At 39.1% G+C, this 27,403-nt stretch overlaps 2 protein-coding genes across 2 annotated transcripts; both read right to left on the minus strand.

The window, feature by feature from the left end:
- Positions 1 to 22,315: 22,315 nt before the first annotated feature.
- LOC138872106 (uncharacterized) lies at positions 22,316 to 22,735 on the minus strand. Its single transcript, XM_070150130.1, has one exon. It carries the CDS (start codon positions 22,733 to 22,735, stop codon positions 22,316 to 22,318), a length of 420 nt encoding a protein of 139 aa, XP_070006231.1.
- An 875-nt stretch (positions 22,736 to 23,610) lies between these two features.
- On the minus strand, positions 23,611 to 24,141 carry LOC104244604 (uncharacterized). Its single transcript, XM_009800061.1, has one exon. The coding sequence runs from the start codon at positions 24,139 to 24,141 to the stop codon at positions 23,611 to 23,613; it is 531 nt and encodes a 176-aa protein (XP_009798363.1).
- Between the last annotated feature and the right edge of the window lie 3,262 nt (positions 24,142 to 27,403).

The raw sequence follows: 27,403 nt of genomic DNA on the forward strand, positions 1-27,403 counted from the left end.
CAACTACGGGTGCATTGATTGTGACGTGGTTCGAGATGCATTTTCACGACGTTGCAATTCTATAAAAATAAATGATAATAATAAAAGCGGTTTAAACTTAATAAAAGCACGTAAGTCACAACATGTACTTAAATCAGATATTTAGCCATTGTAACAATTTGAGCGACCGTGCTAGAACCACGGGATTCGAGGGTGCCTAACACCTTCCCTCGGGTCAACAGAATTCCTTACTTAGAATTTCTGGTTCGCAGACTTCATTTGGAAAAGTCGAAAATTTCCTCGATTTGGGATTCAAGATAAATCGGTGACTTGGGACACCAAAAGCCAAACTTTTCCCAAGTGGCGACTCTAAATTAAATAAATAATCCCATTTCGAATATTTTCACTTAAATTGGAAAAAACTCCACCCGCGCACTTAACCCTTCGGGGACGGGCGCGCAAAAAAGAGGTGTGACAATTGGAATCCAGTACACTAGAAGAAATACTACTTTTGAGCATGTACTCACGTTCAGGTATCTTAAAGTTCATTATTTATTTGATCATTTAAATTTACTAACCATTTTAGATGATAAGAAAAAAGCTATCCCAAACCAGATGATTACATTAGACCGGAGACACACGAAATACTTAATTATTCTTAGTCTATGTTACAATATTTTTGATGGGAAATGGTAAGCAGTCATCATCTAAAAAATTACCCCTGAGTCCCCTGTGTATTTCCTTTTTTAGGTAAAGGACCGTGGAGTGAAGTTGATCCAATGTTTAAGTTTTCATACTTCAAAGCTCAAACATTGGGATACTATGCATATGGAAGAAGTATATCCCAAAAGCATAACTCAATGGTCAAAGAAAAAACCGTGAAGAAAATTTCGAATTCTCCAGCTCTTGAATGGGAGATGAAGCTGAAGAATAAACAGGAAATTGAAGATTCAACAGAAAACTCCCAAGAGCTATTAGGTTAAGGCTAAAAATATAGCGGGATAACTATGCTCGTACTGTAAACCTGATTCAAAGAAAGGAGTTATGAAAATAATGTAAAATATGTACATGAAGATAGATTTTGAAAGTTGTATATGGTAAAATCGGAGGGTCTAATTTTCCGTTATTACAATGCCTCGTCAGCACGTTTTCAAAGGCTCGAGTTTATTGTCGAGATTCACCAATAAGGGGATATCGACGCCCGACCTCGGGGCATTATAGATTGGCGGTTATGGTGAAAAAGTGGAAAGTTCCCAAGGCGCGCAGCTAGAGCCGACAAAGTTTGTCAGGCTAGCCTAAGCCCGCATCATGGCATTAACTGGCTGTACCAGCTCCATATCTTTGTAATAAATGTATTTGTACTATGTTGGGATTCCCCTTCATATATAAAGGGGATCCTTGTCATTTTGTAATCACCTGATGCTCAATATTGAATACGCAAGAACATTCTCTCTGCTCTCTAACACATTCTCTTGATCTCGTTGCTCCCATTTATTGCTTACATTTATTGTGTTCTATTTATTGTTCATCATTTTTTGCTTATCATTGATCATAAAGGCCATCATTTTAGCTCTCATAATTGTTAGTCTCCCCTCGATTGCCCTAAGCCGACCTCCAGACTCGACCCCAAGGCCTCATATAATGTAGCTCGAGGCCCCGACCTCCAACCGTTCGGTTTGATTATCACATCGTCTCTAAGCTATAATCTTGCTCTTTAATCTTTTAATTAGCATCCATTACCTAATAACTAGCATAAAAATAGATCACGTATTTTTAGAACCACAAAATAAAATTTAATTGTTGTTACCATTTTCACGGTAAATAGTTTGGCACTCACTGTGGGGCTAAAAATAATAGTGATTATTTTCTTGCTTGTTTAACTACATAACGCAGGTTACCTTTCACACTTTTTCTTGTCCAAGATCTTTGATTTCAGGTCAAAATGCCTAACTCAGTAAACAACAATCTTGAGGACCATGGAGAGAATGGTGTGGATGTTCCAAGTTTTGGTGTACCACTACGAAACCCTGAGAATGCACCAGAACCAATTTATGTGGACGCGGTCTCACGCGATGCCCAACACATCGATATAAGCCCCCATACTAATAAGAGCGTGCACCAAGGAGACCAACAAGAAGCTCAGAAAAACCCAACTAGGGAAGAATGGGAGGTTAGCCTTCACTTTATTTTTGAAATGTTACAGGCACAACAGCTGGCTATTGCTCAGCTGCAAAGTCACCAGAAAACTCCCAGCACGGTAGCACCGGGGACAGCTCCCCCAGCCGAGCAGCTACCAGAGATATCAAGCAACAACGGGTCAGCAGCCGACCCTACCATCGTAAAGATACTCGAGGACCTCAAAAAGAGGGTCAAGTCGGGTGATAAGAAGATAGAAGCCAACGACAAGAAGGTAGAGACCTACAATTCCAGGGTCGATCAAATTCCGGCTGCACCCCCAATTCTGAAAGGTGTAGATTCGAAGAAGTTTGTGTAAAATACGTTCCCGTAGGAAGCGGCCCCAAAACCCATTCCAAAGAAGTTCAGAATTCCTAAGCTTCGGAAGTACAATAGAACCTCAGACCCCAACAAGCGCGTCACTGCCTACACTTGCGCAGTGAAGGGCAACGACCTAAGGGACGACGAGATCGATTCCGTCCTACTAAAGAAGTTTGGGGAAACACTCTCAAAAGGGTCCATGATGTGGCATCACAACCTAGCTCCTAACTCTATAGACTCATTTTCCATGCTGCAGATTCTTTCATAAAGGCACACGCCGGCGCCATCAAAGTAGCTATAAGGAAATCTAACGTCGTCAAAATCAAGCAAAGGGAGAATGAGATGCTGCGAGAATTCATATCTCGCTTTCAAATGGAATGAATGGAACTACCACCGGTCTCCAATGACTTGGCGGTGCAGGCTTTCACTCAAGGCTAGAACGAGCGAAGCTCGGTAGATTCGGAGCAGCTGAAGCAAAACTTAGTCGAGTATCCCGCTGTGACCTGGTTGGACATCCACAACCGATACCAATCAAAGATCAGAGTCAAAGATGACCAACTAGGAGCCCCCTCAGTCTCGGTATATCCTAGAAGGCTTCCAGCGAAAGAGTCGAAGCCGAATAAAAAGAGATACCAACCATATCCTGAAGATAGAAGAAACGCCCTGAGATGCAACCTACCCCACAATGATCGAAGAATGGATCGAGGCCAGAACCCTTGGGGACTTGTCAGTAGAGCTGGATTCGACAGGCATAAAGGGCCAACGGAGGCACCTCGCTTGTCGGAATACAACTTCAATGTCGATGTTTCAGATATCGTATTCGCCATCAATAAAATTAGAGACACTAGGTGGCCTAGGCCTATACAATCAAATCCTTCGCAAAGAAATCGTAACTTAGTGTGTGAATTTCACAACACGCACGGCCATAGGATCGAGGATTTCCACCAGCTTTGGGAAGAAGTAGCCCGACTACTCAGCAAAGGTCACCTCCGAGAATTCCTCAGTGACCGCGCCAAAAATCAGTTCCGAGAAAGAGAGGTGACCAAGAAGAACGAAACAAATGAGCCACAACATGTCATCCACATGATCTTGGGAGGCATCAATGCCCCCACAAGAACCCATTATCAGAAGAACAAAAATATCCATCACTAGAGAAAAGCGAACTTGGGGTTACATACCCGAGAATTCTCTCACATTCAACTACGAGGACATTGAAACCTTGTCTCAGCCTCACAACGACGCACTGGTAATCTCTTTCCTTATAAATACATTTCAAATTAAACGTGTACTTGTGGATCCAGGTAGCTCGGCCAACATTATCAGGTCGAGGGTGGTGGAGCAGCTCGGACTGCTTGGCCAAATTGTGCCCGCCTCTCAAGTCCTCAACGGATTCAACATGGCGAGCAAAACAAAGAAAGGGGAAATCACCCTCCCAGTCAAATGGCCGACACAACCCAAAATGCCAAATTCCATGTCATCAAAGGAGACATGAGGTACAATGCCTTGCTCGGAAAGCCATGGATACACTTCATGAAAGCAGTACCATCCACCCTCCATCAAATGATGAAATTCCCGACAAAGGATGGGATAAAAACCATCTACGAGGAACAGTATGTGGCAAGAGATATATTTGCGGTGCACGATGTGATACCGACACCAGTACCTCCACCTTCGAAGGAGCCAAAGGATAAGCAAATAGTAATAGCAATAACAAGTTACACTCTCGGCTAGCCCCAACTAAACAAAACAAAGGACCCTACTGAATTCTCATAATAAGCGATTGAATCACATCGAGATCCGAAGCACCGTCAGCACTAAGGTATGGCCATCTCCCTTTTTTAGTTACTTTTTATACTAACCTGAATACAGGTATCTGATCGAAATGGCTAAAGCGCTTCCCAACTCGAAGGCCTTAGTTTTCAAAAGCACGCGTTGCACTATTTTCCTTCGACCGGGTTTTTATCTCAAGAAGGGTTTTACCGGTAAGGTTTTTAACAAGGCAACATCTATATACAACGTAAGGAAGACCCAACAAGTATTCAAGGCTTCTTTTGCAATCAACCTCAAATACTGGGGGGCATCCCCCCGGAAGGTCACCTACTCGGAGAAGCCAAAATGCATTAAATGGGGTCTTGGAGAAGCCAAGATGCACTAAGTGGGGTCTCGATGGGAAAATAATGTATCAGGCCAAACGGTCGAACGAACCGTGTCCGCATAGAACAACCGAGCCCGTAACAGCAAAAATGTGTATACTTGTACCAAGTAATCAAAGAACATTTTCCCCTTCATCAAAGCATTTCCCGTTTCAAGGAAGCTCAGTATTTTTTGCAAAAAACGGCCCCAGAGCCAAAAAATGTCACGAATACTCGGGGACTGGCGTCAATAACTCAAAGGCGTTTGACCCCCAGGTCGGAGCTTCAAACTCATAAGCCCTCAATGAGGCAACATCAAGATCACAAAACGGTTCCAGAGCCAAAAACGTCCCGAACACTCGGGGACTGGCATCGAAAACTCAAGGCCACATGACCTCCAGGTCGAAAACTCCGAAATCGTAAGCCCTCAATGAGGCAATACCAAGTTCTCGAGCCAAGAAACCCTTGATGACTCGGGGACTGCCGCCAATCGCGACCCCCATCGACTTATCAAAATCCGAGGCCACAAGACCACATGCGGGCAGCCTCGATCTCGTAAGACCTATATAATGCAATAACAATATCTGTAAGACCTCAAGCAAGGAATGAACCACACATGTACCAACTGACAATATCTGTAAGACCTCAAGCAAGGCATGAACCACACTTGTACCGAGTAACAATATCTGTAAGACCTCAAGTAAGGCATGAACCATACTTGTACCAAGTAGCCAAAACTGTAAGACCTCAAAAGTATGTAAAACTTGTAAGACCTTACTAAAGGCATAAACTCGATATTAAAGTTAAGGCTATATATCAAACTTGTAAGACCCCTAAAAAGGCATACCCTCGATATAGACACCGAAACTACTTCACTCGAGGACTGAAAGGCTTCGGCCAAACACAAATTACTACGGTCACAAGGCTGTACCATCCAAACTAACGCGACTTGGAGACGCCCGACATTCGCTATAAAATCACAGGCATTCAATTACTTAGAGAATACTTCGGAAAGAACCGGTTAAATAGGCTACCCTCGATATAGGCAAAAGAGCTTCAACCATGTTAGCTCCAACTATAAGCTTCGAGATACTCAGCCACCGAGCCAAACCTCCCGAGGTGCTCGATCATCGCCATATACACACAATCGAGGTTTTAATCAAACCGTCGAAGAGTCAGGAAAACACAATTTCAAAAATTCCTTAACGAGGGAAAAATAAAGCCCATATAAAAGGTCGTACCGACCCAATGCATAAGATCCATTATCGCCAGCCCATATAAGAGGTTGAATCGACCCAATATGTAAGAGCCACTGTCGTCAGCCCACACAAGAGATCGTACCGACCTAACGCATAAGAGCCTAAGGGCCAGCATGAAATTCAAAAACTTGAGGGTCGAATGAGCTCGATTCGATACTCGACTTGGAGACTGAACCCAAAACAGTTGATTAAGTATGCCTAAGAGCAAAAGCATAAGAGCTCAAATGTCAGCTTATACTAAAAGGTCGTACTGACCAAGCGCGTAAGAGCCTACGGGCTAGCCCAATGAGCCCCAGGGGCATACCATGAATCTGAGGGTTCCTTTTAACACGAAGACCGACTCATATGGCTAAAATTAAGGCAAGAGAAATGCATGAAAAATAAAACTGCAAGGCTTTCCTTTATACATATATGTGAGAGAATACAAGCTTCATTTACAAAGTCCTTTGAAAGCACTCTACGCATAACAAGGAAGGAAAGGCCTAATCTAATCCACATCCCCCTCGGGGAATATGGTTCGTTGGCCTCTTTCTCGCCATCTTCGGCATCAGACAGAAGGAACTTAGCATCATATTATTCCGCCTTCGCCTACTTTATCTCTTCCGAGAGATCAAAGACCCTGGCATGAATTTCCTCGAGGGTTTCCCTCCGAGATTTACACCTCACATACACTTTATTCCTACTCTCCTGGTCGAGAGCCCTCCTTAACTCAGCATGAGCATCGGTAGCATCCTTCAAACAGACAACCACCTTTTTATTAGCCTTAGTTCAGATTGTACGGCTTCAGCCCGGGCATTTACAACTTCGGCCTTCATCTTCAAGAGCTCAGACTCGAGTAGAGGAATCATGTCCATTCGGACCAAGCTATTCTTGTGAGCGTTGCGAAGTTACACTTCGAGGGCGTAAGCCTTGGCCGAAGCATCCTTCTTAGCTGATATCTGGATGTCCACCCGAGCCTTTAGCCTATCGCGCTCGAACTTGGCTTGACCAACTTCGTTCCTAAGGCGTTCCAGGTCCTCCATCTTTTTCTGCAGCTAAATTAAACGAAATATTAGCCTCGAAGGATAGAAGAAGAAATGTGCACTCCCTTGAAACAGAAGTTACCTGTTCCTCGAGGTAGCTTTTGTAGTTCAGACTGCGAATCGCCTTATACCGCAAGTGTGCCAACTCATCTTCCCTTTCATCACAAAGAAGCCTGAGGGATTTCTCCCTATCTACGGCTTTTCGCAATCTGGCCTCACGGCGAATCAGCTCAAATTTGAGCTTATTAAAAGCCTATGGAAGAGAAACATGGTAAGAAAGTGAAAATTACAAAACTATAAAACCAGTACGAATGGCCAAACCTACCTCCAAGTAAAGCGGCTGAGCTTCCTCGAAAGTTGAGCGTACATCTACTAGTCTGGATCCATCTACCTCGGTAGAACCGCCTTGATTTGGGACACGGTCGCCCAATATACGCGCCCCTTGGCGTCGAACATCCCTCAAAGTGCCTTCGATGGGAGAAGAAGCCAGCGGTAGAGAACCCTCGTACCTCGAAGTACCTTCGATGGTAAAGGAAGATGGCAGCAAAGGAGGGACCATTTTTCTAAAGCCAGAGACCTCAGGTGCTACAGGTTCGGTCGATGCGCCATCTCTAAGCCTCCGAGTCGGACTCGTCTTTCTACAATCACTGTCAGCCTACAAAGGCCTTTTATGCTTATTGTTATCATTATCATCTCTCGATCCTGAAGCCTGCGATCTTTCTCCCTCTCCTAGAGGGCACGACCTCACTTTAAGGGACTCCCCAATGCCTACGATGATAGAGTTAGTACGCAGAAAGAAAAAGTGCCCTTCTAAGAAAAAGGGGGGAGCAAATCACATAGCACATACCATGGTGTTTTGCCTCACACCTATCCTTGGACAAAGCTCGCCATTTACGCTCGTTGTAGGCCGAGTTAGTTGCCAACTTCCGAGCCCAATCCGGCAGATCGGGTATCTCGCACGACATCCATGAAGTTGCTGCAGAAAAGGAAAGAAAGGCATATTTACGGAGCCCGCCTTCGCCATAAGCAAAACTACGAAGGCACGAGTGTACCACTTACGTGTAAAATTCCATTCCTCAGGAAATGGCAGAAACTCCACAGGGATAATATCGACAGTCTGTACTCGGACGAATCGGCTCATCCATCCCTGATCTCCATCTTCTTCATCGTCAATGACGAAAGGCGTGGTGGATCGGCATCGCAGGGTTAACAAATCTCGATGGTGAAAGGGCCGATACAGCTTGATGAGATGACTAAGAGTGAATTCAAGACCTGCTTCTTCCAGAAAGAAGCTCATCATCAATACTATCCTCCTAAATGACGGGTGAATCTGCCCCAAGGTAACCTGGTACTTTCGATAGAAGATGAGCAACCCCCTATCAAGGGGGCCCAGCGTAAAAGGGTACATGTACACGTTCAAAAACCCCTCAGTACGGTCCATGATGCTTTCTTCCGAGGAAGGTACCTGCAGTACTACCTCTTTCCCCCATCCACAATCCTTCCTCACCAACTCAAGAAGATCCCCCCCTCGAAACAGAATGCCTAGAGGCGGAACTCCCTTCTTCTTGCCGAGCGGACCCTGACGTAGTAGCCATGACTGTGGTAAAACTAGAGAATTGGAGCGGGAATTTGAGCAAGGGCGTCAAAATTGAAATGATGGAGGACCTAACGCAGGAAGGAGAACACTATAAAAGAGGATAACTACTCAGAATAGCAAAATATTCAAAAGGGTGAAGACAACCCTATATATGAAAAAAGCGGCGACTATCCACCTGCCTCAAAAACCAATTAAAAATACTGGCTAAAGCTTTTATCGCTTTAGGAAGATATGTCGGCGGGATCGCCTCGGTCATTTATTAACCATGTCATATACTTGATGCCATCGTATGACATTTTGGGTCAGAGAACCCTGCATCAACCAAGCCTCGAGATGGTACCCGATCTCGAAGGCCTCCGCCAAAAAGAAGAAAGGCTCTAAGGAGCCATCAATATTATCGCAGGCCTTGAGATGGTACCCGATCTCGAGGACCTTTGCCAAAAAGATACAAAGGCTCTAAGAAGCCATCAATATCATTGCAGGCCTCGAGATGGTACCCGATCTTGAGGAACTTTGCCAAAAATAAAAAAGGCTCTAAGGATCCATCAATATCATTACAGGCCTTGAGATGGTACCCGATCTCGAGGACCTTCGCCAAAAAGAAGATAGGCTTCAGGAATCCATTGGCATCATTACGAGTCCCAAGATAGTACCCGATCTCGAGGACCTCCACCAAGAAGAAGACAGGCTCCAAGAAGCCAATGACATCACTACACGTCCGGAGATGGTACCCGATCTCGAGGTCCTCTGTCAAGAAGAAGACAGGCTCTAAGGAGCCATTAATATCATTACGAGACTTGATATGGTACCCGATCTCAAGGGCCTCTCTCAAAAAGAAGATAAGCTCTAAAAACCCGGGTAAGCCCTCATTTGGGATCTATCTGCAATGCCTTAAGGCTATCTACGTTGAGTTCAAAACAAGTCTCCAGATAGCCCGAGCTTGAGCGAACCCCCACTCGGGGACTGCTCCCGAAAGCGTAAAGTCTATCTTTATTCTCAAGCATCCGAGCAACCCCCCCCCCCTCATCGAGGACTATCGCGGGGTCTAAAAGGCAAAGTCTCGTACTGAAAGTTTGAAGCCCTACTCTCATTCAACTCGAAGTCGGGGATCCCGATGACTCGAGTTTATCAAACCGATCCAGACTCGGTCCAAGGAATGGCAAAGGGTTCTACGGGGAATTGTGTTAATCAATCAAGAGCCAGAAGAAATACTTGCACCGGGCTCGATATTCGCACCAAACGGCGGAGTCATGCATTCAGATTCTTCACAAACGCAAATAAAAAGAAATATAGCTTAAATTGAAAAAACATCTTTGTATTCAGAAGCACATGATTACAAAAGCTCACGAAGGGTCCTTACATATGATTACAAAAGCCCACGAGGGGTCCTTACACAGAAACAAAGAAGAAAAAAAAAGATACATATATAATAAAAGCCAAGAGTCTAATCTATCCTCGAAGGTGCATCCTCGGCGGCAGTATCTTCGAGCACCACCTCCTCGGGGGCCTCGTATCGATCTTCCAGAAAGATGGAGAAGAGGAAAGTGATGGAGAAGAGGGAAGTGATGCAGAAGAAGCAGAAAAGGATGAAGAAGTGGCTGGGTGAAAAATCTCGCTAGTATGGATTTCGCCAGCACTACTATCGTGAAGCCACTTCTTGAGACGTTACACCGGTGCGGGATGCAACAGTTAGTAGATAGTACCACCTCACTCCACGGAAAGAAAAAGGAGTGAGTCGTAGCACTGAGTAGTCAGGAGAGATGAGTAGAAGTTCGAAGTCCTCATATCCTCTAATGCGAGGATAATTTGACATTTCTCTCTCATCACCTTGGGACAACAACAAGAACAACAATAACAAAAAATCAGTGTAACCTCACTCGGTAAGGGAGATCCCTGGAAAAAAGTCATGGCGTGACTGATGAGAACACCGCCATGCAACATTAAGGCCACGGGCCTCAAGCATGGGAAATAACAATGGATGAGGGTGAGGAGAAGAGAGAGGTGAAAGACTATTAGAGAACATTCGAATGAAGAGTCGGTTCAAGAAGGCTTCCATTTATAGAAGGGGTGGCAGTGTAGCCGACGGCACCATCAATGTCTTCGAAAGACGTATCGGTAAGCGCAACCAATACGTTTTTGGGAACTGGACCAACGACGATATTATCGCTTTGGAGAATAAGAGTCGGCAGTGCATTGAATGATTTAGGAAAGATGAACTGACAGGACACCTCAGTTATCACAAAGGCTTACGTCATAAGTATGACATCATCGTGGGAAGCTCGGAAAGATGGATATCAAAGTCATTTATTATCGTTCCACTCTAAGAAACGAGGGGACTATCTGTATACGGTAAAATCGAAGGGTCTAATTTTCCATCATTTCGATGCCTCATCAACACATTTTCAAAGGCTCGAGGCTATGGTCGAGATTCACCCCCGAAGGGCTATCGACGCCCGACCTCGGGGCAGTATAGATTGGCGGTTATGGTGAAAAGGTGGAAAGTTCCCAAGGCGCGCAGCTAGAGCCGACAAAGTCTGTCAGGCTAGCCTAAGCCCGCATCATGGCATTGACTACTGTACCAGCTCCATTTCTTTGTAATAAATGTATTTGTACTATGTTGGGATTCTCCTTCATATATAAAGGGGGTCCTTGTCACTTTGTAATCACCTGATGCTCAATATTGAATACATAAGAACATTCTCTCTACTCTCTAACACATTCTCTTGATCTCATTGCTCCCATTTATTGCTTACATTCATTATGTTCTATTTATTGTTCATCATTTATTGCTTATCATTGATCATAAAGGGCCATCATTTTAGCTCTTATAATTGTTAGTCCCCCCTCGATTGCCCTAAGCCAACCTCCAGACTCGACCCGAGACCTCATATGCGGTAGCTCAAGGCCCCGACCTCCAGCCGTTCGGTTTGATTATCACATCGTCTCTAAGCTATAATCTTACTCTTTAATCTTTTAATTAGCATCCATTGCCTAACATCTACATAAAAATAGATCACGTATTTTTAGAACCACAAAATTAAATTTAATTAGTTATTACCATTTTTACGGTAAACAAAAGTTTAAATAAAACTTCTTCAAATTACTTTATATATATCATAGTTTACATTAATATGAAGATGAGACATCATCTTCATCAGTATCATTCAAAAAAAAAGCTTAATTTTATAATTAAGACCATATATATTTAGTCGTGGCATATTAAAGCATTCAATCTACGTAGATAATGCTGAAAAAAGTTCGAAAATAAAAGAGCAAAAGCATACATAAAAATATGCTAAAAGTTTACATTAAAATTGTTAAATGTTTACAAAAAAAAATTGAAAAAATCTAGAAATGTCCAAGAAAACATCAAAAATTATTGTTGAAAGAGAAAACTAGGGAGCATCTTGAGAAGGAGCGAAAGGATCAACTTGGGGACTAGAAGATGAAGGTTGGGAACCAGCAGGATTAGCCTTTGAACCATCTTTGCTTATATTACCCCCGGAACTATTATACTCGAGTGTAGAGAAACTTTGACGTTGCTGATTAGTTTCAATTTCATCCTTAGCCTTGGAAATCTCAGCTTTGAGATGACAGCCCTCCTGGCTTGCCTTAGTCAAACATTCAAGAGGAGTGTTCAGGAAGGCCTAACTCATATCTAGAGTTAGTTTATCCTCGAGAGCCTCGTAATTACTCTCCAGTTGTTCAACTGCAGCCCTCAACTCTTCTTTTTCAGCCTCAATAGCTTCATAAGAAACCTTCAAAGGTTCCAATGTAGGTTACAAGGGACTTAATTTTGTTGGATAAGGTGCGAAGATCTTCTTGGGCTTGATTCATTATTTGGACCAACTCACCAGCGTACACTTTTTTTATTCAGAAGTTCTTTCAAAATCTAGATCTCCTCAGTAGCCCTTGAATGTTGCTCGGCAAACGTGGTCTCCATCCTGGCTTTATCCTTTTTTTCCTGATTAGCAGAAGCTTTTATTACTACTAACTCAGTAGTAGTAATCCAAATTTGCTGCTCTAAAGTCTCTTATTCACCTGCCAAAACATCCTCCTCTAACTAGAGGCTCTCAAATTGCTCGTTCCAATTATCGACTTCCGTGCTCAATTCTGCAACCTACTGCTCAGTCCAAGCTACTCTCTTCATCAGCTCCATACCTATTAAGTGGATCTGCAAAAATGAAGGGGGAAAGTGTTATAAACTTAAAGAAAGTATAAGTAAAAAAATGTAAGAGAGGAAAGACATACCTTGAGAGCAGAATGAATTACATCATTTATTAGAGTGATAGAAGAGTGGGAATCAAGTTTTTTTCCTTTCGAGGAGGCCGATTTTTCAACCAAACCACGGGTTAGTTAGATTTCTTCAGCAAGCTCATGCCCTCGGGGACTTCAATCATAACTTGTTTCATACTATTCCTAGAGGAAGGACCAGCTTCATCTGCAGGGATAGCAACAGTAACATCAGCAGGAGCATCAGTGGGAGCAACGGGGCTCATAGGAAGGGTTGTAAGAGGTAGTTCCTTAGAAATGAAGCCAAACTCTTCTTCTTCACCCTCAAATCCCCAAGCAAATAGCCTCTCAAAAGGACTTGCAGGAGGGTTCAAGGTAGAATTAGCATCTTCATCCTCTGAAATTCCCAAAGGGACATCTTCAGGCTCGTCAACTAAGTGGAAAGGCTAGTTCTGAGGGGAGTTGGATTCATCATCCAGAATGACATGCCTCCAGACTCTAGGCCTCTTCACTAAGGAGCCTTCATATTCTTCCTCTTCATCAAAGGCACATGATTCTTTATTTTTCCTCTTTGAGGACACATTTAATATCCGCTCCTGAGCAGTGTTGACATCAAGTCTAACTGTAGGAGCGGGATCAGGACGAATTTTGCGGATTCCAAATCCTGACAGTTGAAAGAGATGTCAAAATAAGAAGGAAAAGGGAAAATTTTACGGTGACCGTGTGTTTTAACTTTCCATCCAAACTTTTAGTATATGAACTTCCAAAATCTTTTGCTCCACAGGAGCAACAAATAACATTCTTTATACCTAATCAGGAAAGTCGGGAAGTTCACTGAAAACTTCCATGATTGCTGGAAAATAAGGAAATACGAACAAGAAATTAGTATTTTAAGAAAGGAATAATAGTATAGTGAAGACGTAAAGGGAATACTCACGTGTGAAATTCCACTTCTCGAGAAAGGGTATATTTTCTTCCCCTACTAAGACACGGGTCAGGGTAGTCCCAATCCGAGCATACCAACCTCGGTCACGATCATCATCAAGTCTGATAAAGACTTGTTTGCTGCTTGCTGTGAGTGTGAAAATACCCTTGCAGAAAAGCTTTGGGGAATACAGATGGAGGAGATGACAAAAAAAGAAAGGGACAGAAACTAAACCCAATAAATAGCAAAGACATGCTATCTCCCTCCATATTATCGGGCCTCTTTGTCCGAAACAAATATTGAAATAATGGCATAATTTAATAATCAATGGGTTAATTGGTGGTTTGAATCCTAAGGTGATAGGATAAGTATAGATAAATAAATAACCCTCACGATAAGTGGTTATTCGGTCATTGGCACTACGGGCTGTGATTGGGAAATTAGATTTTCAATAACATTCTCGGCGTACGGGAGGAACAATACCAGATGTGATAAGAGAAGGAAACTAATCAACAGGGTTAAGTTGTTCTAGGGAAGAAACTATTTTCTTTCATGCTTCACGGTCACATTTAAAAGAAAATTCTTGAGGAATAATCTCTAAAACTAAAGATTCAGGCAATGGTTCGTTTTGATATCTAGCTTTAGAATAAGATTTAGGGGTGGATGTAGATTTAGCTTCGGAGGAAGAAGTAGGTTTAGAAAGATTTTTCTGGAAAGAGGTGGTACTTCAGCTCGATATGGAACCCAGGCTACAAAGTCCACTACCTCTATTCCTACTTCTAGCCAGAGCAGTAATAGAAAGGAGTACATCAACAACAATAGCCCGACGAGGTTCAGAAGATGAAGAAGGGTTTAGACATTGTGAATCCATTGTTAGGAACAGCAGAAGTATGAAGATAAAATGAGAGTTGCAAAGAAGGCTTAAAAAATGAAAGAGAGTAGGAGAAGTTTTGGAAGATACGAGATGCAACATTTATAAGAATAAAACTTCATTATAAACCGTCGTCAAACTGACACAGCCGCAGAAACCCTAAAAAGCCACCGTAAAACTATGGAACCGACCATGTTAAGATACGTGTCTCGAGCATTAAATGGACGAGACATACGTCTCTTCGCTTCTGAAGGCGGCAAGATATTTTCGCCATAAATAAATTCACCACTTTCCGAATATTCAGAAAGTGGGGAGACTATCTGTATTGGTGGAAAAGTACACTCGCCGCGTGGTTTAATGATATGCTGACATGTGGCATAAGAGTCAAAACAATAAAGCAGAGTGAAGATTAGAGAAGGCAAGGGTAAACATCCACGGGATCATTTACAAGGATACCGTACCTAATAGATGAAAAAGTAAAGATAGGTGTGGAATGGATAATTAAAGACCACAAGTAATGAAGGTTCTTTAATAGCCACGAATATAAAAAGAAATCGACATAATTCCTGATTATACATTAAAGGAAATTATGACACTTGTCACTTCAAATCCTAGATACGCCTCTGATTAGTGTGTCCTATATATAAATTCACCACCCCACCATAGAGAAAATAATCTATCATGAACTTTACAATTTGAATAAAAAAATATTCTACAAAGATCTCATGTATTTTATTTATCAATTTACTGAGTTATTTCTTACCGACTCCCCGTAAAAATAGTCTCATTACTTAAAAAATTTATAATAGGTTATAAACCCGATCTCCATGTGCTAATAGGCCAATCAAGAAGACATCAAAGTGATAAATTAAACGACAAAATGAAGGGTCAGCAAATGATAGTGTTTTCTACCCAATTTGGGGACCACTTACCTTGTTGCTTTAGAAAAAGTTACTTGTATTAGATATTTTAGTATAAATATTTTAAAGCAATGTGGATATTCTTAGAATTAGTGTGCAATGAGTTAAACAAATTTAAAAGAAGAAAAATATAAGCTCAAAACTAATTAATAGTGAGCCTACTATGCTTCAACACCACATACTTTATACATCAATATGAGCAACATCGGCTATGGTAGCAAGTGCTACTTGTCTTAAACTTTGTGCCTTATGTTTAAGAAACTGTAGCCTCCTCTTTTTCACAGTTGTGTATATGTCAAATAGTTGTTATCGAATAAAAGTAGAATTTTGTCGAAGTTGTAGAGAAATTCGATCAACATATGTCTTCCCTAGGATCACTAAAAAATCAACATCAATGTTATGGTGTACAACTGCATAGAAATAGTAGTTAATTGTGAAAGATATACATAATAATTATTGAAATCAATAAATGTAATTTATATTTATAAATCATAATTGCACGTACATGTACCCTTTATCCGATTCAAAATTATGAGCTCTTTCGTCTGTGAATTTGAATGAAGAATATTAGTTGAATTGCATAAATACAATAGTATGTAATTTTAACACGCCTATCGCATGTCAAATGTTGATAGTTTGATTTTTTTATGTAGATTAGAGAATGATTCACACAAATTAATTTTCGATGAGAATTTATATATTGTCTCATAAGTTTTTAAGTAAACATTTTCATATTAAAGAAAAGATAAAAGATGATAAAATTTATGAATAAAATATGTAACAACAACACGAAAGTAGGAACCGCAAATGTTTTGTGTGTGCTCAATTTTTCCACCATAGAAACTTGTCGTGCACCTTTATAGAGTATAACTAAGAATATTTAAAAAGCTATAGTACAAAAATATTATAACTGGTGAAGATGAAAGAAATGCTACAAAATCACCAAAATCAAAATAAAACAAGCAAATAATAATAGCACTACAATAAAAAATAAAAAAAAAGGAAGAAAAAAAAGGATTGTATTAGCTATTACTTGTCTCACAAGAAGGATGTAGCTATGAAGAATACTTAAACAGTATATACACAATCATCGTTAATATCAACATTAAATATTAATGAAGATGGTGAATTTAACACTCATCAAAATAATAAGGCATTGGAATTAGGACAAACAAATCGTGATAATACCAAATAATTTGCAACAAACATATTCTGCACTAAGTACTATAGTGGTTAATTAGCTTTGATCCAAAAGTACTTAAGCGAAGTCTACAGCTACAGCAGAAGCTAATTAAATATAACATAACAATAATAATACTAAATAATTCGCAACAAACATTACCAATAGTCAATTAGCTCTGATCCAAAAAGGACCTAAGCGAAGTCTACAATTGCATCATAAGCTATTTGAACATAACATGACAATATAAAGGTTTTCTACGGTCCTAAATATTCTCCATATTAACTTATGATGCTCCAGACTTTCTAGAGGATTTTCACATTTAGTACTCTGTTTAACTTTAGAACTTTTTAAGAAAATCGCATAACTAAGAATAATAGGTTGCTAACTATGATCCAAAAAGGACTGGAAAAAAAAAGTCAATATTTACACCATAAAATAATTGAAACATATATACCCGTTGTAGATACTGGTGCGTGAAGATACTCTTTTGCCAAAAAAGCAAATCTCGCCGAAAGAATACAAAAAGGATAATGAGATAAAAATACCTTATTGTGCACTTATATAGTGTGTGGTGAAGAATGTGAAAAGATTTTGAAAAGAAGTTACTAATGTTGAATATGAAAGACAGAAACAACAATTAACTAAGGTAATTACATTGACATAAATAAAGAATGTAAAAAAGGAGGTTACCATGGAAGATGAAACAAACAAAATATAAAGAGTGAAACTCAACAAATTCTCCATTCGTTGCTTACATGCTTATCAGATATCCTTTTTTATTTTACCTTCTGATTTTCCCTAATGATTCAAATTTGTATTGTTAAAGCTCTTGGAAATTAAGAATTCAAGAGAAATGGAGAAGAGGGAGAAACGTTTCCGTGGTAATTATGAGGAAATAATTAAATGAGAACGTTTGTGGAAGGAAAATATGAATGGCCTAAACCTCATTGAATTCATTGAATTGATTTGATGAAGCATTAAAGTATTACAACATCATCGGCTAACTTCTAATCAAATTTGAATATTATTTAATTAAAGGTTTTTTTTTCAAGGAGAAAATTGTAACTCAAATTTTAAAGGATATTATCGTAATTCAATTTTGAAGTTAGTAGCTTCCTACTTTTAGTATAACTAGTCTCTACGTTCGTGCGATGCACAAATATTTTATATCAAATATTATCACATACTTTTCTGAAAGTAATAGCTAAAATGACATAATTATGCAATTAAAGTAGTAAATCGCTTATAGTATGCAACAATACTTTAACATTTTTTGGTGATTGGATGATTTACTTTAATTTAGTTAAGTATTAATGATTCAGGTACATAAAAGTCATATTTCTTTATATTAAGATACATTAATAATGAAGAATACAAAGATAAAAAGTCATTAGCTAATAAGTCAATCTCTAGATTGAACTCCTGATTAAACTTCAATCATGTGTCTCTTACATAAGTGTACATGCTCATGCATGAAATAGTTTAGTATGTCCAAATATTGGTTATTACTCATGTATCTACATATATTAGTTCTGTTTTTTTCTCTCAAAATAATCAATGTGGTTGTTCATTATTTGCATCATATTAGAACGCTTTTAGCTTGTAATCTATTTTGTTATATCATTAGTGAGTTGTGAATTTTGGTTCAACTTCGTAGCGACTAAACTTTTATATATTATAATCCATCCAACAGAAAAAAAAAATTATAAGAAATAAAGTTATCTTTTAAACATAAAAATCAGCTTACATAACATATGATATAAAGTGTTACTTTTTTTTTTGTTTTCCATCTTCCGTTTTCTATTTGTTTCCTGGCCTAAATAATCCGGATTCTTTTTCTCTTTAAAACTTTGGAACTAATATTGAGCATATCTTTTCTTTGCCATGTAAATTAAGAGGAGATCACTTATAATTGAAGTCGTACAACAAAATATTAACCCAAAACCCGCAAGGAAAAGAAAAGGAAGAGTGATTAGACAAAAATTTATTAATTGATGAATTTTCTTAATTTTAAGAAAGTTAAATAAGATCTTCAAGTTAGTTAGTTGTGTACTTTAACAAGTTGTATGAACAATGGTTTTTCTCAAGATTTTTATGCAAATCTATTGTACGAATCACCCATTATCTATTTAAGAGTAATATAGTAAAATATAGTAATCACAAACAAAAATATAAAAAGTAAAATAAAAAATAAGCATATTCCTGATTGAGAAATGTCTAAAAAATATGTTTTGAACATTTATAATAAATATATAAGTAAATAAAAAATAATAAATAAATAAATGCTAATACATTATTATTCAAAAGACCGCGTACTATCCAAATAAAGTTAACTATTTAAACTATTGTACAATACTCTAGGAAGTCGGAACCGAGTTACTTAATAAAAGAAAAAAGAAAAAAGGTTTTAAAAATTATTACTACACTATTTTTGGAATACCAAAAACAATCACAAATCTTATTTTGTACTCCTACTTGAAAAGCTATCGAAAACTTATTATTTTTCCTTGCATAATAAACCCATTTTTTTTACTGTTGCAATTGATTTAATAATAAAACATATATATGAGTTGGCTTTCTGTTAACGTCAAACTTTGTAAAATTGAACGTAGAAATTTATTCTACTTGTATCTATGTACCAATTTGACTTGAACTCTACAATTACTGAATTACTTTTACGTTTTTGTACATTAATAATATAAGAAGTCAACTAATATTTTAGGGCTATTTTTGTTATGTTTATGTCCTAAAACTAATAGAAGTACAAGGCCAATATCTAAAATTTCGGTTATGTTTTTTTATTATTAGTTATTATGCTTAATATTATAAGATCATTTTTGTATACTGATATTATATTCATGCTTTTATAATAATATAGATATGATGATAATTGAGATTATAATAATTAAAATTTTGCTCCTATATCATGGCAGCTCGGCAATTCCAATTTCCATGTGATCATGTATCTGTTGCAAGAAAACAATACAAGGAAAGAACGATATCTTAGGAGAAATCACATGAAATACTCAATATTTTTGGTAATTATCATATTTTATTACCAAGGAACGAAATTACAGCGCAAAAACAAACACTAATTCTGGACATCTTCCTAGAATTAGTTTTTCCTATACTTCTATTTTCCTACCTACTAACTACGAGCTAACAATTGCGTTTAAGGGTAGAAATTTAACTCTTCTAATCTTCTTCTCAATCTTGATAATGTATATCCCCTTCCACAAACCATTTGTATAATCTGCTTCATCAGTACTCCTGCTAGTCTCAGTTGAGTTCTGAAAATTCTATGATTCCTCTCCTGCCATACATAATAGACACAACTTGCTAATGCTATTCTGTAGATCTCTGCATTTGCTGATCTGCCTCGAACGTTGTTGCATGCCCATTCTATTTCTTGACTCCATTCTATCGGTCGTCTATTAACATTCATCCACTGCAGTAGTTTCTCCCATATTGTTGTTGTGTATGTACACTTGAAAAATAAGTGTTTCATGCTTTCCTCTTCTTCGTTGCATATAGGACATAGTAGATCATTTGTTATTCCCCATCTTCCTAATGTATCTCTTGTATCCAGTTTTCCCATTATTGCCACATACAGAATAAAAATCCACTTTGGCATACCTCCATTGTTACATATCAGCTTCCTCCAAGGCATCTTCTGGTGATCCTGTTTCAACATCTTGTATATGTAGTTGATGGTTATGTTCTTCTTGTCAAGTATCTCATCCAAGTTTGCCCCAGCATCAGTCATGTATAGTTTTGCCTTCAAGATCTTCTGTACCAACCATGAAGCTTGCTTAGTTTCTATGTGTTTTACATGCTTTCCTTTTTCATAATAAGTATGAATCCATACCACCCAGAGTTTATCCTTTTTTTTGAGCTAAGTTCTATAGCAGCTTACATATTGCAGCTTTATTCCACAACTCAACATTTAACATATTCCAGCCCCCCTTGCTTTTGGTTGACATAGTTTATCCCATGCCACTAGAGCTTTTTTTGTCACCTCAACTCCCCCAGACCATAGGAATTTCCTGCATATGGCTTCAATGAGATGAATTACCTTCTTAGGGAATACAAATATTTGAGACCAGTATATTTGGATAGATATCAGCACACTTTTTATTAACTGTATTCTGCCAGCATATGAGAGAAATTTGGCAGTCCAAGATGTTATTCTATCAAGCATCCTGTCCAGGAATGGCTGGAATTGAATAAATGACATCCTTTTTGTGCTCAGTGGGACTCCTAGGTACCTTATAGGCAACTCTCCTTTTGAAAACCCCAGATCATCCATGACCTTTTGCTGCATTGTTGGATTTACACCACCAAAATATATGGAACTCTTACTCTTATTTGCAGTTAGACCTGACACCTTTGAGAATTCCATAAATAAGTTATATAACATGCGGATGGAAACTTCATCACCCCTACAGAATAGCAATAGATCATTAGCAAATCCCAGCTGAATAATTTGCAGCTTTTCACATCTTGGATGATAGTTAAAATCTGGCTAGTTCTTCAGAGTTCTGAGTAACATGCTGAGATAGTCCATTGCTATGACAAACAAATAAGGAGATAGTGGATCCCTTTGTCTAAGACCCTCCCTAGATTGAAAAGGACAACTTGGACTCCCATTAATCAGAATAGAATATGAGACAGTAGAGAGACAGTTCATGATCCATTCCACAAATCTGGCAGGGAAGTTCATTGCTATCAATATCTGCTTTAAGAAACACATTCCAGAGAATCATATGCCTTTTGCATATCTAGCTTGATCATATACCTTGGAGTAATACCCTTTCTTCCATTGCCCTTCACCAATTCATAACTTAGGATGATGTTATCAAAGATGACTCTGCCTGGTACAAAGGCAGCCTGGCTTATGTCTATGAGATTCTCCATAATCTTCTGCAATCTTGTAGTGATCACCTTTGATATTATCTTGTATAAGACAGTACAACAAGATATATGCCTATATTCCTTGATTGAACTAGGATTTTTAACTTTTGGGATCAATGTCACAGCAGTGTAGTTTATAGGCTTGTAGATCTCTCCAGTGTCAAAGAACTGCTTTGTTGCTTTGATTATTTCTTCTCCTACAACTGACCATGCTTTCTTAAAGAAACAAGCATTGAAACCATCACAGCCTGGGGCTTTGTTATCATCTATGTTGTTCACAACATTACATATCTCATCTGTGGTGATTGGTTCTATTAGCTTCAGTTGTTGTTCTCTTGTCAGTATTGCTCCATTCTTCATTATTGTTGGATTAATCATTGGCATTTGTTCTGTTGCATCTCCTAGTAAGTTCTTGTAGAACCCTACAATTTCCTGTTGCACCTCTTGATCATTCTGTAATAGCTTTCCATCCTGATCAACAAGGGATTTGATATGGTTCATAGAAGTCCTATTTTCCAAACATGCATAGAAGTAAGCACTATTTGAATCCCCCAGTTTCAACCATTTTGATCTAGACTTTTGCCTCATTGTGCTCTCATATATCATTGCCCATTTTTCCAATTTGCCTCTTAGTTCCTTCTCTATATCAGCCAAACCTGTTTGATAGTTTGGATCATGCATTTGTTCTTGTGTATCCTGAAGTTGTCTCCTTATTAATTGAACTGTCTCTCTAACATTTTTAAATTTTCTTGTGTGCATCTTCTTCATTTCCTGTTTTACTGCTTTAAGTTTCTGCCACACTTTTTCCATTCCTTGCCCTCTTTGTAGTTGTATTCCATGCTTGTTTCACCACTGTTAGAAATTCTGGCAGCTTAGCTACATAGTTATAGAATCTATATAGTTTAGGCCCCTCCTTCCTTGCTTCCTCCAGATGAAGGCATACTGGTGTGTGATCAGATATAAATGGTTTCATCACAATTATTTCCATTTGCTTCATTGTTGTCATCCACTCTGCATTGACAATGACTCTATCAATCTTACTCCACACATGATTATTTGTCCATGTGAACTTCCTTCCTATATATTTTAGTTCATTCATGTTATTATTAAGCATGAATTCCCTAAAATCCCTTATTTCTACTTCTTGCACTGGGTTATCACTCTTCCTATCTTCAACCCCCAGCACTACATTATAATCCCCCATTGCTATCCAAGCCCATCAACTCCATACTTGAACCTCTCTAGCTCCTACCATAATACTTTCCTATCCTCAACAGTGTGGAGCCCATACACTACTGTGAAATAGAATTGTATTTTGCATGCACCAGTTTCCACCTTCCCATGTATCAGCTGACTACTATTCCCCAACTCAGTGAATTGGATATTGTTTGGATCTCATATTACCCATATCTTACCTTTCCCATTCTCATCATAGTTTGTAATATAATTCCAACATGCTGCAATTTTCTTCATGATCTATTTCCCTTTTTCTTCATTTGTTCTATGTTCAAAAATAGCCATAATGCTAATTTTATTTATACTAATAAACCTACATAACTCCTTTTACTTAAAGGTCTTATTTAGACTCCTTATATTCCAGACTACTAACTTCATTCTTGTTGGAACAGATTCTGCACAACCCTAGTATTCTCACCTCTACTACTCTGCCCTCTTTCAACTATTCTACCTTGGTCATAATGTTGATCAAATTCATTCTGCTTATTCAGCACATTAAAACCATTTGTTATGCTCATCCTACCTTCATCTGGCACATGTATTGGCTTTGCTGCTGATTTCCCTTTTACTGCCTTCCATCCTTCATTGTTTTCTGCTACTAACTGGCTTTCAGTATTTGTTGGATTCTCTTTCTCTTTCATTTTTTTCTGTTTTTGCCCTGCTGCCTCTTTTACTTACCATATTTATTCTGTACATTTTTTCTTCATTACTTTGACATTTTTCTGCTGCCTTGTCTCATTGCAACAGTGACCAATCATCAAACATTTGCCACAATACTCAGGCTTCCATATATACTCCACTCTTACTGAATTTCCTACCATTTGGGTCCTGCACCTTAATAGCTTATGGTAATGGAACTGTTACATCCATTTCAATAAGGATTATAGCATATGATATTCTTTCCGTTTTAGTCGTGCACTCATCATCATACAAAGGGACCTCTAAACCACTCCCAATTCTACTCAATGAGTCTGCACTCCAACAATTCGACGGGAGGTTTGGCAAGGTGACCCATAGTAGAATAGTTTTCAGGATTTCATCTTTGAAATTAAACTCTGGTGTCCAAATTTTTGTGATTATAGGTTTGTTTCCAATTGTATGAGGTCTAGAATACAGAATAGCATCTCTATCCTCCATATTATTGAATTTTATCACAAAATACCCCTCATTATGGTAAAATATCATTGGCTTAGCTACAAAATTCCACTGGCTTACAATGAATCTCTCCAGAGCTCCAATCGTAGGTGTATTACCTACAACATACAAAATCAAAGCATTCCTCCATTTCTCTGTTTCCTTTTCTACTTCATTTTTTGCTAGTTCCACAATTGTTTCCCCATTTTGAACAATTGGAGCTACAAAGCTAAGATTCATACCTCGTAGTCCAAATCGATTATTTCCCACTAGGTTTGCCCATGTCTTATTCTCCGGCCTTTTAGCTTATGTTTCCTCCTTTATCTGCTGCATGTCCTTCTCCTTATCGTCTCCCTATTTTATCAGTTCCTATTGAGTTTGATTTCCACATACATATACATGCACCATGGATTGAGGAGTTCCTTTTGTCTGGTTGTTTCTCATCTGCATAAATCCGCTCGGGATTACAAGTCTGTTAGGTCCACTTCTTCGATTTGGTAGATTTGGCCATTCTGTCACTTCTTCTACGGCTTCACCATCGCTGCATGTTGTTGTTACACCGATCCTTTTAGCAATGGCTTCAATGACCACTACTGCTTTGTTATTTTGCTTCTTCGTCGGCCTTCCTCTGGCCATTCCGATGGCTGAGCACGGTAATTCACTAACGTGCTCAATATTACCAAGCAAACAATTAAAAAATGTGAAAGACAAAAAACATAATGTCAAAGATAAAGAAAAAGCACTTGGTTCTTAATAGATGTCCAAAAGCCTATCTCCACTTTGTATGAGTGCACAGTTATGAAAGGAACAGTGGCAATGGATACTTAGGAAAAGTACTACAGACCAAAAAAAAACCCCAATAAATACCCAATTTCACGAGTGATACTCATGCTCCTTCTAAATGGACCCTCCGGACAGCGTCATACCGATGCGTCTAGAATGTCAAATGCTCACACCACTACGGAGAATCCAAATATAGATGCTATTAATGGAAATCTCTCCCTATGAAACAAAAGTGACATCAACACCAAGTTCAACTGTGACCCCAAATCGCTATGAACGAGAATCGGTGATTACTAAGCAAACTATGCAAAATGGAATGCCAGCTGTTCTTTTTAAGGCTACAGACTATTACGGTATCATGGCTGCCAAATGCAAGCTTACGATTTGGTAGATTCCTCAAACCAAGACCTCAAATTGATCGACTAAGGTCCAAATTTAAGGAACGGATTTCTCTTAAGGGCTCTACCAAGATCGTAGTTTACCACAATTATAATATTTTCCTTGATTTTACCAATGAAGACGACTTCAATATGGTCTGGTATAGACGAGTTATTGAAATCAACGGCCAGGAGGTGTGGCTTCCGAAGTGGTCTCCCGACTTCAATCCTGAAGAAGACCTACCTATTGCTGGTATGGGTCTTTTTATTTGGTCTTCCTTTGCACATGCATACTTGGAATTATGTCAAACAAGTTGTTAGCTCTATGGGAACTTCTTTGAAATGGACATGGCTACAAGAGGTAGGACTAGGCCTAGTGTGGCTAAAGTCAGGGTCGAAATTGATCTATTAAAACCTCGACCTTAAACTATTTTTGTGGGATTGAAATATGACAACTCCTCATTGAAAGGCTATGTCTAGAAACTTAAATATGAAGTTTGTGATGACCCAAAAGGTCATCTTATGTTTTAGATTTCGATTCTGCGCGCTAAAGCATTAAAAATCTCATTTTTACCCTCCTCGATTTGCTTGCACGGTCCGGCATGTTTTCAGAAAGCTTTTATGTTTACAGTTGATAAAAATAATAATTTTTGCCTTAAAAGTTGATTTTAGCTGACTTTGGTTAACGTTTGAGTAAACGGATCCAAACCCGTGTTTTAACGATCCCGGCAGGTCCGTAATGAAATATGGGACTTGGGCGTATGCCCGAAATCGAATTCCGAGGTCCCTAGCTCGAGATATAAATTTTTGTTGATTGAAAGACTGAAATCTAATGGCTTTAAGAATTTGGTTAATGTTTGATCATGTTGGTATCCGGCTTGTATTTTGGTTCCAAAGTCTGGTACAGGTTTATTAGGATATTTAGGAATTGTCTACGAAATTTGGTGAGAAACGGAGTTGCTTTGACGTGATTTGGACGTCCGGTTGTGAAAATAGAGATTTTAAAGCTTTCTTGAAAATTTTATTCGATTTGGTGTTCAATTCATAGTTCTAGGTGTTATTTTGATGATTTGATCGCGCGAACAAGTTCGTATGATATTTTAGGACTTGTGTGCATGTTTGATTTGTAGCCCCGAGGGCTCAGGTGAGTTTCAGATAGGCTACGGATGTTTTAGACTTAGAAAAAATCTGGTGTTTGCTTCACCTGGTGTCCGGTGTAGACTTGTATGCGATCGCGTATGTCCAACCACGATCACAATAGGAAAATTGGGACTAGGGGAGAATACCCTATGCGAACACGAGGCACAGGACGCGAACGTGGAGCAGGCGGGGGACTACCCTTCACGAACGTGGAGCAGTGGGGGGACTACCCTTCGCGAATGTGTAGCATTAGACGGGCTGGGCTGGGGAACTTGAGGTTATCCCCCGAACTCGAAGGTCGGGGGGCTAAACCTTCGCGAACGCGTGAAGCCTCTTACTATCGCGTAAGCTATTAAGGCGCAGCTCTTTGCGAATGCATCAGTGTTCACGCAAACGCGATGAACACTAGTGCCCAGTGATAAAACAATCCCATTACGAGATTTTGGCCCATTGTTTCAAAATTTCAAAATTAGAAGACCTAGAGGCGATTTTCAAAAGATAATTTCTTCCCCAATTTGTTGATAAGTGATTCTAACCTACTTTCTTTTAATTACCCATTACATTTCATGAATTTTCAACCAAAAGTCTAGGGTTTTCATGGTGAAAATTGGGGGTTTGGGTGGAATTAGGGATTTTTGTATAATTGGAATTTAGACCTTGAATTGAGGTCGGATTTCAAAACAAATTACATAATCGGGCTCGGGGGTGAATGGGTAAATGGGTTTTGGTTCGAACCTCGGGTTTTGACCAAGCAGGCCTGGGTCAATTTTTGATTTAATGGGGGAAAGTTTGAAAATCTAAGTTTATGCATTGTAGTTAATTCCTTTAGCAATATTTGACGTTATTGAGTTAATTGTGGCTAGATACGAGTGGTCTGTAGGTGAATTCTAGGGAAAAGGCCCTGGTAGAGCTTTGAATTGACCGCGGAGTGAGGTAAGTGTTGTATCTAACCTTGACTTGAAGGAATTAGGAACCCTCAGACTTTGTGCTATGTGAATTACATGTGAGCGGCGTATATGCAAGGTGACGAGTGCTTATACGCTACCGAATTATTTGTTCTCCCTGATTTACCCTTTTCTTTCTTATCTTAATTGTTACATGCTCTAAATGTTTTTCATGCTTAACTGTTACGTGTTAATTAATATCTTTCTCTGTGAACCATGTTAACTCTTTCCATAGTTCCCCTAATCTCTGCTATTTGC

Source organism: Nicotiana sylvestris, chromosome 1 (assembly GCF_000393655.2).
Source record: "Nicotiana sylvestris chromosome 1, ASM39365v2, whole genome shotgun sequence".
NCBI classification, from domain to species: Eukaryota; Viridiplantae; Streptophyta; class Magnoliopsida; order Solanales; family Solanaceae; genus Nicotiana; species Nicotiana sylvestris.